At 41.6% G+C, this 18,739-nt stretch overlaps 1 protein-coding gene across 5 annotated transcripts in view; it reads right to left on the bottom strand.

Moving 5' to 3' along the window:
- The window catches only part of PTGS1 (prostaglandin-endoperoxide synthase 1), a 125,987-nt gene that overhangs the window by 39,257 nt on the left and 67,991 nt on the right, over positions 1-18,739 (bottom strand). For all 5 annotated transcript variants that reach the window (XM_033962228.1, XM_033962227.1, XM_033962226.1 and 2 more), the window contains one exon: positions 18,131-18,274. In XM_033962228.1, the coding sequence (XP_033818119.1) occupies positions 18,131-18,274 (144 nt within the window). The remainder of the gene's footprint in view (positions 1-18,130; positions 18,275-18,739) is intronic.

Here is an 18,739-nt window from a genome sequence, read left to right as displayed (position 1 = left end):
GTACTCTTCTCCCTGATTGCGTAGTATACCAATGTTCCAAAGCAGTTTTAGAGGGTATTATTTTTTTACTGATTATTTGTTTGATGAAAGATTAAAATTGAGATGGTGGTAGATACCTGGGGCCCAATATTTAGACTGCAGAAGGCAACCTGGCTACCTCCCGTGGTCCACGGCAATTCCAAATAATCAATGTTGGGGCTGTATCTGGCCACCAGCATTGAACATCCAGGTCAAAGTTCACTGCCTTGGACTTAGCGGTGGTGACTGGCTTTGTTGTACAACATAGCCGGTCACCAGCTAATCTTGCAAACTGGATATTCATCAGGAGCTATTCCCAGCCAGCTAAGTACTGTTAAATATCAGTGGAGGGGGGAGATGGAACAGATTTATAGAAGCCAAATCAGTGGCAGAATTCAAGCATATATGAGATAGAGATAAAGGGACACTATGGGCAGGGATAGAGATCACAGATTAAATATAAACTGGGAAGGCACATGAAGCACACACAAATGAGCATACTGGATGACCTAATGGCCTTATCCTGCCATAATCATCATCATCATCATCATCTTCTTCTTCAATGAGGCACTTCTTCTGGTGTTGATATTAATAAAGATCTCAGGGTCCTTTTCTCAATTGTAATTATTTTAAGCTGAATTCTGGCTACAAATCTTACTCCCCACTTTTACAAAGCCAGGTTGCTCGGCAAAAGTCCTGAAAACCTTTAAATCCCTATGGACTTCGGGGCAGCTAGCGAGCATTATAAAAGTGAGGGTTAATCAGTTTGTTTCCTGATGAACTCCTTCATGTATAATTTGCTTGTTAATCTAGTTAGCAGTTTAGCTGTATCCTCAGGATTATGAAAGTAAATCACAATATTTGAACTACATGTTTAATTAGGGCATCACTGATCCTGGTAGACAAAGTCCTGACATTGCTAACTTGACTGTGGCTATGCAGTCAAAGTATTGCAAATTTATTTATTTATTAAATTTATTTACTGCCTTTTTTTTTTTTGAAAGGAATTCACCCAAGGCGTTGTAGAGCAAGAATAAATCAAACATAAGCAATAGACAATTAAAGCAGTAAAAATAGTCAAATAGCAATACAATGCATGGCATACTGTGTTTCCCTGAAAATAAGACCTACCACGACAATAAGCCCTAGCATGATTTTCGGGGTAGGTCTTAATATAAGCCCTACCCCTGAAAATAAGCCCTAGTCGTAGGCAGCCGTGCTTCTCTCCCCCCCCCCCCCCACCCTACCCATGCCACGCAGCCAAACTGCCAAACCCCCACTGACCCTCCATCCTTCCCTCCCAATGATCCCCGCCAACCGCAACCATAAATACCTTGCTGCAGAGGAGCGTCGGGCCAGCAGCACTCATAGGCTGCTTCACGGCCTTCTCGCTTGGGCCTTCTGTGTACTGATGATGTTACACGAGTAATAGCCGTTAGATTTCCAGGAAGAAGTTAAACTTTATGGCGAGAATGTGATAGTCTTGATGAAACACGAGACTTCATCACCCAAAGTTTGAGGTGGTGTAGCAGAGCAATGTCGGTTCCCTGAAGCAGATCCAAAACGTGTCACGTAGGAACCAATGAATTTAGAAAGCTAAGTTTTTTTTCATCTTACAGTCATCAATATAAGATGTTAAGCTTATAGCCCATTTGGCTCTTATAAATTCAATAGTGACTATTGTTATCATTTTGACACTGTATTGAACAATGCGATGATTGGATGGTAAGGCGGCACATTCGCCTTCATGCCTCTGAGCATAAGTTTCAATAACAGTTGAATAACATTTGATGGAATTTTTCTGTAAAGATACAGAGAATGACTTTTATAATAGTTGCTATATACTCAATATAAATAAGCACAAGGTGAAAAATGGTTTAAGATTTTTTATTGCACAGTCTAGGAAAGCAGCATGGAAGTGTAATATCAGGCAACTGCAGTTCAATGACATGGATGACCGGTATACAGAGTAAGCCACTCCTAGGTCCAAGTTCTTACTGTGGTAGAATTGTTAAGGTCCCATAATCTGCTCCTAGTAGGAGAAGGCAGGCTGTAGAAAAAGGAAGATGGATTGAGACAAATTAAGAGTAAATTGGTGAGTTTTAGGCTCTCTTTTACAAAGATGTGCTAAATCAACGCATGCGCTAACTGTTAACGTGTCCATAGGATAACATGCATGCATTAACATTTAGCGTGCCCTAAACGGCACCGCTTTAAGCACATGGTAAATGTTAACACGTGCATGTTATCCTATGGATGCGTTAACAGTTAGTGCATGTGTTGATTTAGCGCACCTTTGTAAAAGAGAGCCTAAAACTCACCAATTTACTGTTCTCTCAGAAAATCATCAATAACTACACCCATCTGAAAGAAAAAAGTGTGAAACATGTTAGTATTGTGAAAATATATATAATTAATCACAAGGGCAAACAAAACAAAGGTTGCAGTACATCATTCTCACCTATTCTTTCTGTTTTGGTATGTGAGCTGCTGGCTTTTTGGCCAGGTGCAAGCTGGGGTGCTGAACCCAGTTTGACAGACCTGCTCTGGCCTCTGGGAAACACAAGGGGAGTCATTAGCCACTCTGGGAGCCTGAAATCAGGAGAAAAGGGGGAAAATGTTAGAAAGACATCTGTGGCAAAACTAAAAAGCAGAAGTTGTGGGAGAATATATCACAGCACAGTCTCAAAATAACAGCTAGAATGAACAGAAGCACAAACACTGTTCCCTTTTTTAATAAGGATGCCTAACAATTATGACTCTAAAAAGATTTACCTTTAGTTCTGTGAGGAAAAGCACTGCTATAGGTTTCACATATTCATGTAACTTGCATATCCATTTTCCTGGCACCAAAGTTTCAAACAGCATGGGTGTTTTTTCAGCCAACACACCTAGAACCAATTTTTATCATCACTAATTCTCAGACCTGCTAATGACCCTGTGGAATGGAGAGAGTTGTGGCAGATAAGGAGGACAAAAAGTTAATGGAGAATCACCATAAGCAATAACACAGAATGGGAGTCCAAAAGAAGAAATCAGTTCTGCCTGAGCTTTTTTCTAATAAAGACACCTAAGTAGCTAGCAATATATCATTCTCACCTAGATTTGGTGTCTGAGCTGCTAGCAAGGAATTCCTTGCATAGGTGCAGCATATTCACCTGGAAAGATGCAAAGGGTTAGAAAGACATCAATTGCAAATTACTACAGTATAACTGCTAATGGTCCTGTGAAATGGAGAGAGTTGTGGCAGATATAGGAAAGAACAGGTTAAAAGATAATCAAGAAAGGTAAGGTCTCAGAAATCAGCATAAGCAATAACAGAATAGGAGTCCTAAAAGAGAAAACGCTGCTCTGATGGACCTTCTTATACTAAGCACACCTAAGTAGCGTGTGACATCATAGGCACTGTTAGGACTTCCCACCAGAAAACTTTCAAATCAGATTGGGTGTGCTTTAGGTATGGTTTAGGCTAACACACCTGTACTGACTTTTAATCATTTCCTTCACTTCTCAAAGCTTTGACAAGAAGCCATTTCTCATCTGCTTAGTCTGTAGAGGCTCTGTTACCAAATTCTAATTGAAGTTCCCTCTATATCTCTATGCCTTAAGGCACTGCTTTTATCTTCCATATGTCAGGGGTTCAAGTCTTGAATGTGATTAGCAAATATTTTATATTCATTTTACTTCCAGAAAACCTTCAAACTCTTTGGCCATTCCTTTGCTTAAACATATTTGGGTTGAGTTTTAAAATGATCTGCAGCAATTCTTAGATGTCTAAAGCAGCCTGTTCTCTCATCCTAAATCCCCTTCCCCACCCCAACACACACTCCTCAGGCATGAATCCATACCCGCAATTCTAAAGCCAAGCTGAATTTACCAATAGTAATGTCTCTAGGATACATCTCAAAACATGTACCTTCCTTCAACACCTGTCCAAGCCCTCTGAAGTTTTATTAAACTCTTATACCTGCTGCCCTGTGTGGATTATTGCATAAAAAGAAATACATTCCTACTACAATGGCTTGTAGTTGAGAGCACATGAATGTATCTGATGCACCTGTGCCTGTAAACTGCAGAATGCTGATGAAAAACAGCAAAGTCTACCACTTATGAGAGCTATTAGGATGCTGTTAAAATGAGTGAAGGTGGGATTTGAACCAGTGAACTGGAGATGATAGACAAGATGCAACAAGGCACTTTAACTTGGTGAGCTACAAATGGCTTCTTTCAGTCAGTGGAGAGGTTTCTTACCATGAGAGCTTAGGATGTCCTAGCCAGGGCAAGATCTAAATAAATGTGCCTGCAAATTGCACAATTCTGTTGAAAAACAGCAAAGTCCACCATATATACACTCCTATGAGAGCTTAGGAAGCTGTTAAGAAGTTGTAAAAATGAGTGAAGGTAGGATTTGAACCGGTGAGCTTGAGACGATGGACAAGGTGCATTAACTTGGTGAGCCACAGATGCTTTCTTTATGGTGACTGTGAAATCATTCCTAAGCAGATGATACATAGGCAGGTCAGTAAGCTATGATATGACAGGGGAATCAGAGAAATTGGAGTGGAAGGTGGTGTAGCTCAATGTGTTAAAATCTTGTGCTGAGGTTGTGAGTTCAACACCCAGCGCATCTTTTAATTGTGGCATTCTACCTTGCAGGTGGACCTTGATGATCTCGCAATGAGGTCAGCTTTGTGCAGCTGTACAGCTCCATTTTGCAATGAGGAAAAAAGCATGTTAAGGTCTGTATCTGTTTTTTCTATTTTTAAGCTTTGAGAAATGAAGTAATGTGTGCAATATTTATATCTTTTTCATGCTCTTTCTTTGTTTTCAAACAAGAGCTGATTGCACCACAGTTTGGTGAGAATAAAAGGGGTTCTTTTTAAGCAGGAAAGCCAAAGGTGCTGTAATTAGTAAATCATCTTGCTGTTTGGGCAGAAAAGTATTATGTTTTGCAGGCAATATTTGTATTGATGTGCCATATTGATATGGTGGCTTATTAAATCTATTAGGAGGGGGAAAAGAGGAAAAAAACAATTTCTGAAGGCTATGTAGAACAGGGGTGCCCACACCTTTTTGGTTTGCGAGCTACTTTTAAAATGACTGGGTCAAAATGATCTACCAACAATAAAATTTTTAAAAACACAAAGCACACTGTAAGCAGAGAAAATGTTAATTATCATTTATATTCGGGTTTTTTTTTCCAAAGATGTAAAGGCAGATGACTTTAAAATATGCAATGTCACATTGCTTGGGGGGAAGGGGGTCAGGGAGAGAGAAAGAAAGAAAGAAGGGGCAGTGAGAGAGAGAGAGAAAGAAAGAAAGAAACTATACAAAATAGACAAATATATCCCCTCCCCTTTTAATAAACTGTGATAGTGGTTTTTAGCACAGGGAGCTGTGCTGAATGCCCCGCGCTGCTCCTGAGGCTCATAGGCTCCCTGCACTAAAAAACGCTATCGCAGTTTAGTAACCAGCAGGCAGATTCTGGGTCATATTGGAATAAGATACTGTATTACCTACCAAAGGGAGGAACCAGCTGGCAAAGGCTAGTCACAAACCTACTAAGTTGGCCCAATGTCAACTTCATGAGACTGGGATACATGAAAGCCTCTCAGGACCCACTGCCTTAAAATGTCACACTTAAGAAAGGTGCTTTTTTCTTGTATCCAGAGAAAGGGATATATACTTTTCAAGGAAGTAGTTCAGGCAGAAAGGAAACTCAGGAAGGAGCCAACTTTTCCAACTTATGTGGGATGCTAAACCCAATGTAAATGGCTTGTCATGGGACATAATCAAGGAACTGGTTAATTTTGGCTCCTCTAGATGTAAATGTAAACTTCTGCTATGGCAGGAGAAAAAGAGCGGCAAAGCAGCGTCATGGAATTGGGGCCAGGGTGGGATTTGAACCTGAACTGCAGCCACTCACCAGGAATCCGGGTGAACACATTCTTGGGGTTCCTCTTCTTCTGGCCCCTCCTGCTCCTCTCCTTCCCTGGGCACCACCAGCTGCTTCAACCTCTCAATCCTGGCGGTGCCAGGGGGTGAAGGGCCTCAATTGCGCAGGACCAGAGCTCCTCTCGCTGCGTGAAGCACTCATATTCGGGGGGAGTAAAGGGCCAGGAAGGAGGTCGAAGAGCTCTGAGCTGATGTCAACGAGCGTGGGCTGGGTTGAGCGCCCTCTGTAGGCGACCACAGCCTCTCCTCTTCCTCCATGTTTGAAAGACCCGCAGCTCGGGGCCGATGGGAATGGGGGAGGAGGCTTGTGGGCCCGGCGCTTGTGCAATCGCTGCACGCGCCTGGCCTCAAGTCGAGGAAGCAGGGAAAACAGAACAAGGCAATGCGAGTCTATCGCGGAGCCCGGGATGGGCTCCGTGATCGACTCACGTTGCCTTAGTGATCTATTGGTAGATCGCGATCGACCTTTTGGGCACCCCTGATGTAGAATATATCATTTCGGAAGCCCAAAACACATCTATGCTCCGGCCATAGAAACCTGAGTTCAGCCCAAGCAGAAACCACACTTAGACCAGCTTTTCATTCGTCTACAATTTCTGCTGCCCAACTAGCATCTATCTGATGCCTATCCTTAACCACGCCCACGTTACACCCACGTATACATACTTGGACACCACTTTTCCCAAAACTCACGTCTACCACGCGTCTATATTCTGAGAACGCCTACCTGACACCTAACTCCATCTAAGTCCCAATTAACGCTTGTTAAGACCCTTCCATCACTCATTAACCACTTAAATCAGACGTCTAAACCACACCTAAAGTTAGGCGCAGTTTGCTGAATTGGGGCATAAATGCAGCGATGCTGCTCCAATGCTCATAGAATTCTATGAGCGTCGGAGTAGTGTCAGAGCATTTAGCACTCCGGGCCATGGTAGAAACCTCTACCATGGCTTAGTAAAAGGGGGGCATATTCGAACAAGGCAGCATGCCATAGCCCTGGGGTTGACAGACTTGTGACACCTAGAGAAAATCATTCCCATTCTTCGGTTCTCCAAAAAGGGAAGAGAAATGTACATTTTGTTCTGAAACATTTTCTTTCATTCCTTTGAAGACAGAGCTAAAAGAAATTACACAATTAAACAAGTTTGTGAGTTTGTCCACTTTCTCATGGAGAATAAAAAGCACAAGGCTATAGCAGCATGAGTAGTTTTTTAAGAATACAAGTCAGAATGTGCTAATAAACAATATATCAAAGAAATATAAATATTTGCGCAGATCTCTAAACAATGTATTAAACATCTGGCATATGTTTTTGAGTTATAAAGCTAGCAACATTCAGCTACTCAGCACTTTCTGCTTAGCTAATAGTTGTTCTGCGTTCTTTCTGATCCAGTTGTCTGCTTGCCAAGTATGAACTCTATATTGAACATTTATTGTACAATCAAATCTATGGACATTTTGCCTCCTCTTAAATCTGATTTTCATCTGGTTTCCTTTTTCCTCTTCCAGAATTCATGTTCAGTTTGATTCTACTGTGGCCAATTTCTTCTCTATCCATGGACCTCCTCAATCTTGTTTCTGGTGATCTCTCTGTTTTATTTTTTTTTTCCCCCATGCATACAGTAGCTCTTTATTGGAAAGGGACTTTCACAGATGATCCCAAGTGTAAAACAGTGCTTTTGCATGTGGGAATGGGTTATTTGAAAGTGGCTCTCTGTGTATGGGCTTTCGGATGGAACGAAAAAAGTGGAGAATCACTGGACTAAGGGCTTCTTTTACGAAGGCGCATTAGCGGTTTAACACTTGTAATAGCGCGCTAAACCAACGGCCGCTCTAGCCGCTACCGCCTCCTCTTGAGCAGATGGTAGTTTTTTGACTAGCACGGGGCTTAGCTAACGCAGCTTCATAAAAGGAGCCCTAAGTGTACGAGTATAGCCCTTGATGGAGACTGGCCCAATTTTGTTGTTTGGGCTGAGAACTTTTCAGCAGCCCCCCTTCATACAATGCCATATTTTTAGCCACATTTAGCAGAGTGTTACCAGGGGTGGTGTTAAGATGGGCCTTGAAACAATGCACCTGCTTTTATATTTTCAAAAGTATGCACATTGTTTGGTGAGAAAAAGAGGCCAATGGACAAAATCTGCAGATGTTTTTTTTTTTTCCTTTGGTAATTTTCAAAGTGAAAATACTCATGTGCTGTCACTTTAAAATATGAATGAATAAAAGGTACCCATGAACTTTACAGCTATATGGGCTCCAACTTTATTTACTTTTTTTTTTTTAAATTCTTTATTCAGTTTTTAAACTACAGAAGTGCACAATAATTAATACATTCACGTATAATATTAAAATTAAAGCACCTTAACTTACAAAAATGTATAAAAAGGAAAATTAATTCCCTCCATCCTTCCACATATTAATCAATCAATAAATACCTTCAAGAACAATCAATACATACCCCTGAAACCAATTCCAAAATGTACCCCCCCCCCTCCCACCCTGGATGTGTATGTTAAAGGGACAACTAAAGAAAGTTTATTTACATTATAATATACCGACCATCATCATGTATCTGGCGGGTTTACAAAGCTAAAAACATTAAAAATTTAAGAATGGGGGTAAAAAGAAAAGGTTGGACATTGAATAGATGAATACGATGACGTAAGCAAGTTTGAGGAAGAGGGGGAAGGAAAGTTTGTAATTACATCATTAAAAATAAATGAGGGGATGGGGGGGGGTCGCTTCTTAAAAGCGGTTCGTTTTATATACTGCTGTGCTGTTGAAAGGAGGTATTGTTAAACGCTATGGCATGCATCTTGGATTAAGAAAGTTTTTCGTTTAGGTTTGGATTTATCAAGCGAATTTTTTTGGCGAAGTTGAGAGGGCATGGCATTCCATAGGGTTGGAGCTGTAAGAGAAATTTGGTGTTTCTTTTTTTTTTTATTATTATTATTTTTTTTTTAATTCTTTATTTATCATTTTAAATTTTTAACAAAAATCAAACATTTTGTACAGAAAGATTGTCTGATCATACACAAAGTAAGAAGAAAAATAATTTCCATGATACTAAAAATCTCTAATCATACAATCTCAAGTCCTCAATGAAATGATCCAAGAATTTATGAGTGAACTTTAAGGAAATCAATTAATAAATTCTATACAAGAAAAAAGTATCTAATGACTGGATTAAGGTGTTTCTAGTGTAATAAAATTCCTTGATTGGCGGGACAGTCAATAAGTTCTGGTCAGCTGATCCAAGGGTCCGTGGAGAAGAGTAAGGGATGATAAGTTTATCAAGAAAAGCTTGTAAACGCATAAGTTTGATTTTAAAAGCCAGCAGTAGGATGTTATATGTGGTGCGATTGTGATATGAGTAACCAGTTTGCTTCTTGCAGAAGAGGAGTGATATGGTCATATTTTCCTGCCTTATATACGAGTTTGATTCCTGTGTTTTGAATAAGCTGCAGGCAACGTGATTCCTTTTGGGTGATCCTGTTACATAGGCTATATGAAAATGATTTATTCTAGGTATAAAAAGCCAGTTCTGGCCATTCTTGATGTGTTTTTCTCCTCCATATATTCTAGCAATCCCATCTCTTATTGTATCTCCTACCAGTTTCCTAATGGAATCATCAGCCTACTAACATTAACCCCTTCTTTTACAAAACCGCACAAGAAGTCTTTAATGCCTGCTGCCTATGAGCATCGGGGCAGCGCAAAGAATTCAGCATACCAGCCAACGCTAAAAACCTCTTGTGCGGTTTTGTAAAAGGGGAGGTAAGTTTATACTGTTCAATCTCTACCTCTGGGAGCAGATAATCAGTGGAGGACTGAATCTATTCCCAAACTTCAAGGTTATCCATTTGGGCTGCAAAAACCTGAGGGAATGGTATAAGTTTAGGGGGTGAAGAATGTCTGTGTACAAAAGAGGTGTGGTTCTTGGGTGTAATAATGTGATGATCTTAAGGTGGCCAAACAGCTTGAAATGGTGACAGCAAAAGCTAGAAGGATGCTAGGGTGCATAAGGAGAGGTATGGCCAGTATGAAAAAGGAGTTATTAATGCCCCTGTGTAAGACTCTGGTGAGACCTCATTTAGAATTTTGTGTACAATTCTGGAGACCGCACCTTCAAAAAGATATAAACAGGATGGAGTGAGTTCAAAGGAAGGCTACTAAAATGTTCACTGGTCTTTGCCATTAGGCATACAGGGACAGACAACGATCTCAATATTTATACTTTGGAGGAAAGGCGGAAGATATGATAGAGACATTTAAATACCTATGTGGCATAAGAGTGCGTGAAGTGAGTCTCTTTCGTTTAAAAGGAAGATCTGGAATGAGAGAGCATAGGATGAGGTTAAGAAGTGAAAGGCTCAGGAGTAACCTAATGAAATACTCTTTTTACAGAAACAGTAGATGTGTAGACTAATCTCCTAGTAGAGGTGGTGGGAGGAGTGTGTGGCACAGTAGTTGGACCTACAGCCTCAGCACCCTGGGGTTGTGGGTTCAAATCCCACACTGCTTCTTGTGACCCTGAGCAAGGCACTTAGTCCTCCATAGCTCCAGGTATATTAGATAGACTGTGAGCCCACAGGGACAGATGGGGAAAATGCTTGAGTACCTGATTGTAAAAACCACTTAGAAACCCTTGATAGGCAGTATATAAAATCCTAATAAACTTGTCTGAATTCAAGAAAGCATGGGATAGGCATGTGGGATCTCTTAGGGAATGGAGGATATAGTGGATGCTGCAGAATGGACAGGCCATTTGGTCATTATCTGCCATCATAAAGAAAAATAATTGAGCAAAATGACACTTCTGCAATTATAATATTTTCTGTGGTCACCGGAGGGCGCAAGAGGATCTAGAACTGGGAAAGGCAACACCAGTCCTCAAGTAATGGAAAGGCAACACCAGTCCTCAAGTAATGGAATCAAGATTGGAGTTCCTGGAGCTATGACATTTTTGGCTTCTTCTTACTAGGAATCTTTCAGTTTCTTGCTTATTTGAGAGTCATGAAGATATACAGGAGAGAAATGAATCCAGAGAGTTTAGTTCTGAAGAGGTTCTTCACCAAAAAGAGTGGTACTGGTGGTTTCCACTAAGGTGAATCCTCCATAGAATTTTTTTAACCCACTGGAGTAAAAAGGATCTCATTCTGACACAGAGAATCTATCCTGTAAGGGTTAAAGAGGAGGAGCAGGAGAAGAAGAAATCAAGTGGAAATTCCTCATAGGAATTCTGAAGTCTTGCTGATGAACTATGTTTACAACTGTTTTGATTTTTGTTATGTACATTAGGATTGGGTAGCCCCCAAATTTATTTTTTTATTTTTTTGTTTTCTCAAAAGACATGCCTGCTTTTTTTCATTTGCAAATCACAAAGTCCTTCAGTAAAATATATGAATTTTGTAATAACACCTAAAGAAATGTATGTGCCTTTGCTTCAGGATCCCCAAGGAATATTCAAAGATCCAAGACCCTTGAAACAAATCTTCCTTTTTAGAACCCCTTACTCTTCCACAGGTTATCTTCCACTAATGCTACCATTCCACCTCCATACAGCAGGGGCTGCTAGCCCAAGACTGAGCATACTACATCTCCCAGACCGCACTGGACTTTACAGCTCAGTGTTAAGCCATGTTAACAAGGTAACCCTGCTGAGACAGGGGGCGGGATTCAACAGGGAGGTGTTTATCTGTCACGAATGAGAATCATTGGAGAGAGGTCTCTATGAGAGAGAAAAATCTCTAAGGAAGGAAGGAGTCCTGAGGAGAGAGAAAATTCCCCTATCCTAGCAGTAGGCTGAGGTAGCCTTGGAAAGATTAGGGATGTGTGCAAGAACCTCCAGAGGTTACTGAAACAGGGTAAGCCACACCCATCAGGAAAATAATTGTGGAAGTGACTTAAGGCTATGAAAACTAAGCAATTGTTTGTGCCTTTCCTAAGTCTGAAGAAACAGACTCAGGTCTCTAGAAAAATTAAAGCTTTCTGGCTGTTGTACCTTTGTACAGTAGTTGGTTATGCTGTTTTGAGTGCATTTGGGCAAGGCTCCAGGTGAGTCTGGACTGGACTCTGTCACATAGCCCTATAATTTCATTTGTTCTTTTCAGACATGGAAAAAAGAAGTTATATTATGAATTGCAACAGCTATGTGAACTGGTGTTTGCCGAGATAGAATATTATTTCTGTTTCCCCCAGTAATGTTGTGAAATGTATTTCACTCCCTGTGGATGAAACCTGGAGAGTGGCTTAGTAAGGGGGTGGGGGGGCAGGCCACCCCAGGTGCCATCTTAGTGGGGGCACTGGCATCTCTCCTCCAGTCTGCCCCACCCTCCCTCCACTCCATCCCACTCCTCCCCTGCCACACATGTGCCTTTACATCACCCTCTGAAGGGAGCGAGTGTGGTCCAGGAGTGAGCAAGTAAGGGAGAGAGGGGATATCAACGTGTGACAAAGGGAGAATGGAGGGGGAGAAGGAGTGCATATGGACATGGGAGGGGCACAAATTTTGGACAAAGGCTGGAAGGCAGGGAGGAGGCATGAACTCGGGACACAGAAAGAAGGGAGGGGGCATGAATTTGGGACACAAGGGAGGGAGGGGGCACTAACTTGGGACATAGGAGGAAGGGAGAGGGAGAGAACAGAAAGGGAGAATTGTTGGGCATGGATGTGTGAGTGAGAGGGAAAGAGATGGTGCAAATGAGGAAAGGAAGAAAGAGGAAAATTGGGCAGAGAGAAAAAGACAGGAGTGAGGTAGAGATGCTTGGGGAAGAGAAGGAGGAGATGGATAAATGTTGGATATGCTGGAGGAGAGGGAACAGAGAGACAGATTGAAGGGATGCATGAAGGAGGAATTTTGGACATAGTGATGGAGAGAGAGATGTGGCATGCTGCTGGAGAGGGGTGATAGAAGGAGAAATATTGGGCATGGGGCTAGTGGGCAGTGGTGAAAAATACACATGATCTGGGGGATTAGAGAGGGAGAAATGTTGGATGTGGCAGTAGAGGGAGAGATGCACCCTTGATCTCTCTCTCTCTCTCTCTTCCCACTCCCTTTGCAGCAAGGAAGGGAATGAAAGAAGGACAATTCGAAAGAGAGGGAGACATGTTGCCAATTAGGGTGGAGGAGAGAGGAAGAAAAGTTGGACTCATGGAGGAACAGAGAGAGATGTTGGTTGGGGAAGGGAATGAGGTCCAGTGGAGAGGAAGCATGTAGAAGGCAGAAAGAAAAAAACATATTGGATGCACAGTTGAAGGAAATGCAACCAGAGACTCATGAAATCACCAGACAATAAAGGTAGGAAAAAAATATTTTATTTTCATTTTAGTGATCGAAATGTGTCAGTTTTGAGAATTTATATCTGCTGTCTATATTTTGCGCTATATTTGTCTATTTTTCTATAGTTGTTACTGAGGTGACATTTCATATTTTAAAGTCATTTGCCTTGACCTCTTTGGAAAAAAAAAAGAATATAAATGATAATTAACATTTTCTCCGTGTACAGTGTGCTTTTGTGCTTTTTTATTTTTCGGGGGGGCAAAAAAGGTAAAAAGGACAGAAGCTTAATATGTATGATAATTTAAACAAAAAAGAAAGCAGCAATGTGGATGTATTTTATAAGTTTTATTAATTAGCTGAATCCACCATTTAGCATTTAGTCAGAACTTCTGCTCATTAATAGTATCACTTCTCTGGTCCATTAAGGGTGCCTTCACTTACATATGGGAAAATATTATTTTGACCTGGATAGGATGCACCACTGCTTTTAAAACCAAACAAAAAAAAATTCTAGATTCCTACTGCTCACTTTTCATATATATAATTATCCAGAACACTTGTTATTTTAAATTTTCTCTCTCAGTAACTATAAACACTGTATGGCTCCTTAACACATTGTTTCTGGGTTTTGAAATTTAGAACAAAATCTCTAAAGTCTCTCTCTGCACATATCCTAACAGACTGCTAACACCTGTCTTTTCTTTTTCTAAAAGCATCAAAATGTATCCCTTCTTTCTGAATACACTGCCAAAGCCCTTATCCATACTCTCATCTCCTCCCATCTAGACTACTGCAATTGCTCTTCACAGGCCTCCCATTGAATCATCTTTCTCCTCTTCAATCTATTCAAACTCTGCTGCATGACTGACCTTCCTCCGGTGATGCTACATTCACATATTAATCTTCTCAAGCCATTTAATTGGCTTTCTATTCATTTCTACATAGCACTGAATCTTCTCTTACTGTTCTATAAGTACAAGCATTCTGCAGCTCCTTATTATCTCTCCTCTTATTACTACCAGCACATCTCCTTGGGAACTCTGTTCTTTGGATATGCATAGGTCACTTTTATCTATGCTCTTTTCCTCCATGCCAAACCTAGATTCCATTCCTTTCATCTTGCTGATCTTGTTCAAATCCAGGCTAAAAGCCCATGTTTTTGAAAGCTGCTTTAAAATCTTAACCCCTTAATCATTGATATAATACCCATGGGGGGTATTATTACACCCATAATGAATAAAACTCCCTAATCTCTTATTTAGCCTGTTTGTCTGTCTTGAATAGATTGTAAGTTCTATTTAGCATGGACTTTTTCTTACATATTTATGTAGAGTGCTGCATGTATAGTTTTATAGAAATGATAGTAGTAGTAATATTGACATAATAGCAGAAATTGCTATGATATTTCATGCTAAAGATGGTCCTTGCATGGGCCGTGTTTCAGCATCTGCCTGCCCAAATGACTCAGATATAATGAACAGTCAATGATAATAAATTGTGACACTTTCACACAGGGCCTCTTCTATCAAACTGCACTAGCAGTTTTTAACCTGGTGAGCCGTGCAGAATGGCCTGCACTGCTCCCGATGCTCATAGAGTTCCTATGAGCATTGGGAGCAGCGCGGGCCATTCAGTGCAGCTTCCTGCGCTAAAAACTGCTGGTGGAGTTTGATAGAAGAGGCCCATAAAGTGATGCAAGATGTTCACTTGTGTAATAAAAGAACAACACAGGCTCCACAGCAAATTGAAGAGAAAGAAAAGCCTCAGAAAAGGGCCCTCCCACCTCCACAAAGGTGGCTAATAAAGGTGGTTGAGTGGTCACCTCATCAGCCACAACCTTCCTTTAAATTGAAAAGCTCTTCTTTTTTTTTTTTACTTTATTTAGTTTTTAATGCCAACAAAAAGTGCAATACAATTTATATACAAATAATGATAACCAACCAAGCACTTATAATCAATCTCTGTGCTGTGCTAGAAAAACTCAAAAAGATTGGTGAACATCAATCAACTTATCCTTCAGCTGATCAGTACACCGACGGTGGCCAGCGTTTCACAAATCTGCTGCCTCAGACTTTAAAGTGGGACACTAAACGCGTCTCCTGCATCTGCCTGCGCAAGGGGTCAGAAAGCCTTGTAGTTCAATATAAAAAAATCAAAATACTGAAGTCAAGTGAAAAACCTTTACTCAAACTGGTGGAAAAGAAATGTGCAGAGTCTAACAGTTGATCTGGCACCACAAAAAGCTAATCTGCATGCATATAGGATTGTCTATATAACATAGGATTATCTATAAAAGTCTTATGCTGATTTTCAAAGCATTACATCTTGGTATTTCCTAGTATTTGAGTCAGCCGTAAATATATATCAACCAAATTGTCATCTGCAATCAGAAGGAACACTGCAACTGGAGAGTGAGGAATTAATGACAGTGCATTATGCTAAACTACAATCTTCTGTAATCTTGGTGGCAGGGGTGACTTGGTGGAACAACCTGCTAGGATCACTCAGGGTAATTTCTGATATTCAGAAATTTAAAAAGGTGCTGAAAACAACCCTATTTGCAGAGGCTTTTTAAAAAATAAAATAAAATAAAAGATGGTTTATGCTACTTTCTTAGAGTACATTTTAAAGTATGGTCTATTTATTGTTTTAATGTCTAAAAATTCTGGATGTACTATGTGGACTAGTGCTGCCCGATTCAGGGAAAAAAATTTCAATTCGATTCAGCCTATTGAATCGATTTTTCGATTCGATTCAATTTTCCTGCCCAATTGGGTGTTTTTTTCCAAACATCCTAGTGGGTTTATTTTATAGCCTCTTCACCCCCTTTTCCCTCTCCTACCCACATTGGTCCTGTGGTATAAACAAAATAAACAAACAAAAAATACTTTTCCTCTCTCTGTTAAATCCTAGCTCATGTTCGCGGTCCAACACCAGCTCTAGAAGAATACACATTTCAAATCTGACATATTGTAATCACAAAACAAAAAATAAAATTATTTTTCCTACCTTTTCTTGTCTGGTTATTTTTCAAATCATGTTGGACCCATGTTGGTCTGGTTGTCTTCTGATCAGGCTCTCCTTCTTTCTCCATGCTAACCATCCATCTTCCATCTCTGTGCTCCCCTTCTGTTTCCCTTTCCTCCCTAAGAGGTCTGGCATCTTTCTTTTTTTTCATCTCCATCCCCCCGCAGCTGCAGTGATGGACCCCACCATCCCCAGATCCACCATCTTTCCTTTTCTCAACTACCCTTTCATCCGGCATCTCTCTTCTGTGTCCCTGTCCCTATTCTCTTCTCCAGTACTGTCCCCCTTGTGTCCCCATTCCTATGCTCCCTCCATGTCCAGCATCTTATCTTTCCCCATATTCAGCTTGTTTTTTCTCTCTTCCTTACCTCATGTATCCCCTTCCCCAGGTACAGGCTTTCTCCTACTATCTCTCCTGCCATCCTGCACCCTGCCCACCTACTTTGGAGCAGTATCTGTCCCTCTTGTACCCTTCCCCTTGTGGACTTGCATTTCTTCTCCCTCTCTCCTTTAGTCCAGCACCTCTCCTTTGCTCTCCTCCCCCTCTTTTTTGTTTGGTCTCTCTCTTCCCTTCACCCCAGGTCTGGCATCTCTCCTCCCTTCTCTTCCTCCTTCCTCCTCCTCCCTCTGCACAGGCCTGCCTCCCCACCTTGAAGGAACTCTTCCTCCTCTTCCCTCTGCACAAGCCTGCCCCCCTGCCGTGAAGGCATTCTTTGGCCTGCTCCCCGCCGCGAAGACCTGCCTCCCCCACCCCCCGCAAAGGCTTGCCCCCTGCCGTGAAGGCACTCTTTTCTCCTGCTCCCCGCGCGAAGACCTGCCTCCCTCCCCCCGCAATTGCCTGCCCTCCTACCATGAAGGCACTCTTTGGACTGCTCCTCCAGCAATGACCTACCCTCCTGCAGTGAAGGCACTCTTCGGCCTGCTTCCTGCCGCGAACGCCTGCTCCTCCCGCAAACCTGTATCCTCCCCTAGCTTCCCCACTCTTACTTTTAGGCTCACACGGAAGCCTGCAGGATCGCTAGTGCTATAGTGATCCCTGCAGCTGCCTGTCGTCCTCAGCAGCACATTCTCTCTGCCACGATCCTGTCCCTGACGTCAGAGCAGGGGCAGGACATAGCAGAGAGAACGTGCCGCTGAGGACAATGGGCAGCTGCAGGGATCGCTATAACACCAACGAACCTGCGAGCTGCCTAAAGGAGGTAAGAGCGGGGAAGCTGGGGGAGGCCTTTCTGACTCTTCCCCCTCAATCAGGAGCTGCAGCGGATGGCCAGCAAGAGGCAGTGCTGCAGCTACTGCTTTTGGAAGGCACAGGGGGAGGGTCAATCATTGAATCGGGAGGCCAATTTTTGGGGAAATTGAATCGAATCGATTCACCTGATTCGAATCGGTGAATTGATTCGAATCATGAATCAGGCAGCACTAATGTGGACTGCTTAGGTGTAAGCAGGATACAAGTTTTTAAATAAATATATAAATAAATAAAATATTTTATGCATGTAGCTTAACTTTTTGCTGTGTCAGATCTATTGTTAGACTGAGCGCATTTCTTTTCCACCAGTTTGGGCACAGGTTTTTCATTGTGACTTCAGTGTTTTGATCTTGTATACTAACTACAAGACTTTCTGGCCCTTGATGCTGGCAGAGATGCCGAAATACAGCCCGTATCGGGCCCATTATTAAAGTAGAATTTGAAGGCCCTTTTTTTTTGGGGGGGGGGCGGTATTGTGTTCCTTTGTGGTTTGTACTCTGAATCCCTCTTCTCTTCTACGTTATGATATTTCACTACCATGAAGAATAAAACCCTACTCTGAACTGAAAGGATGTTGCTGAATGGTATTAGATTACCTTTGACTCCCATAGGAGTTGGACAGTCCAATGGCACTGGAGGAAGAATTCGAGTATAGTAGCTGACATTAGCATAGGCTTCCCAACTGAGGTATTCATATGCAGAGTTGTATGTCGGTGGGCTGGGGATCAAGTTGGCTCGTACTATCAAAGAACATACAAGAGAGAAAAAATTAGTTGTAATACAGCAATAGCAACTGGTCATTCAGTTATGAGGGGAATTTATCAAAGTGGGCTACAGTTAAGTTATTTTACTGTTAACTTAGGTTATTAGTAACTAGGGGGAATTTTTATTAAAGTTCAGTGTTTTGGGCTTAATGGGCCCAAAAATTAGGCGATGGTAGATATTCTAGGTGATGGTAGGCATCCTACCGCTACCTAACTTAAGAATCTCATGGCCCTAAAAGCCCACTTAAAAGGAAATTAAGACAGGAAATGTGGCGTCTTGCTTTTGCTGCCTGCAGCAGCATTGGAATCATGGCTACAGAGGTGCCTTCCAGTGCCTAAGGCCACAGTAGGCATGGCTAATAATGGAAGTGGCCCTAGGCATTGGAACATGCCTCCTTAGCTGTGATTTACATGACATGTAGGCACCAGATATTTAGGCCA

The sequence above is a fragment of the Geotrypetes seraphini genome, chromosome 10, assembly GCF_902459505.1.
Source record: "Geotrypetes seraphini chromosome 10, aGeoSer1.1, whole genome shotgun sequence".
Taxonomy (NCBI): Eukaryota; Metazoa; Chordata; class Amphibia; order Gymnophiona; family Dermophiidae; genus Geotrypetes; species Geotrypetes seraphini.
This window is presented reverse-complemented; position numbering and strand designations above follow the sequence as displayed.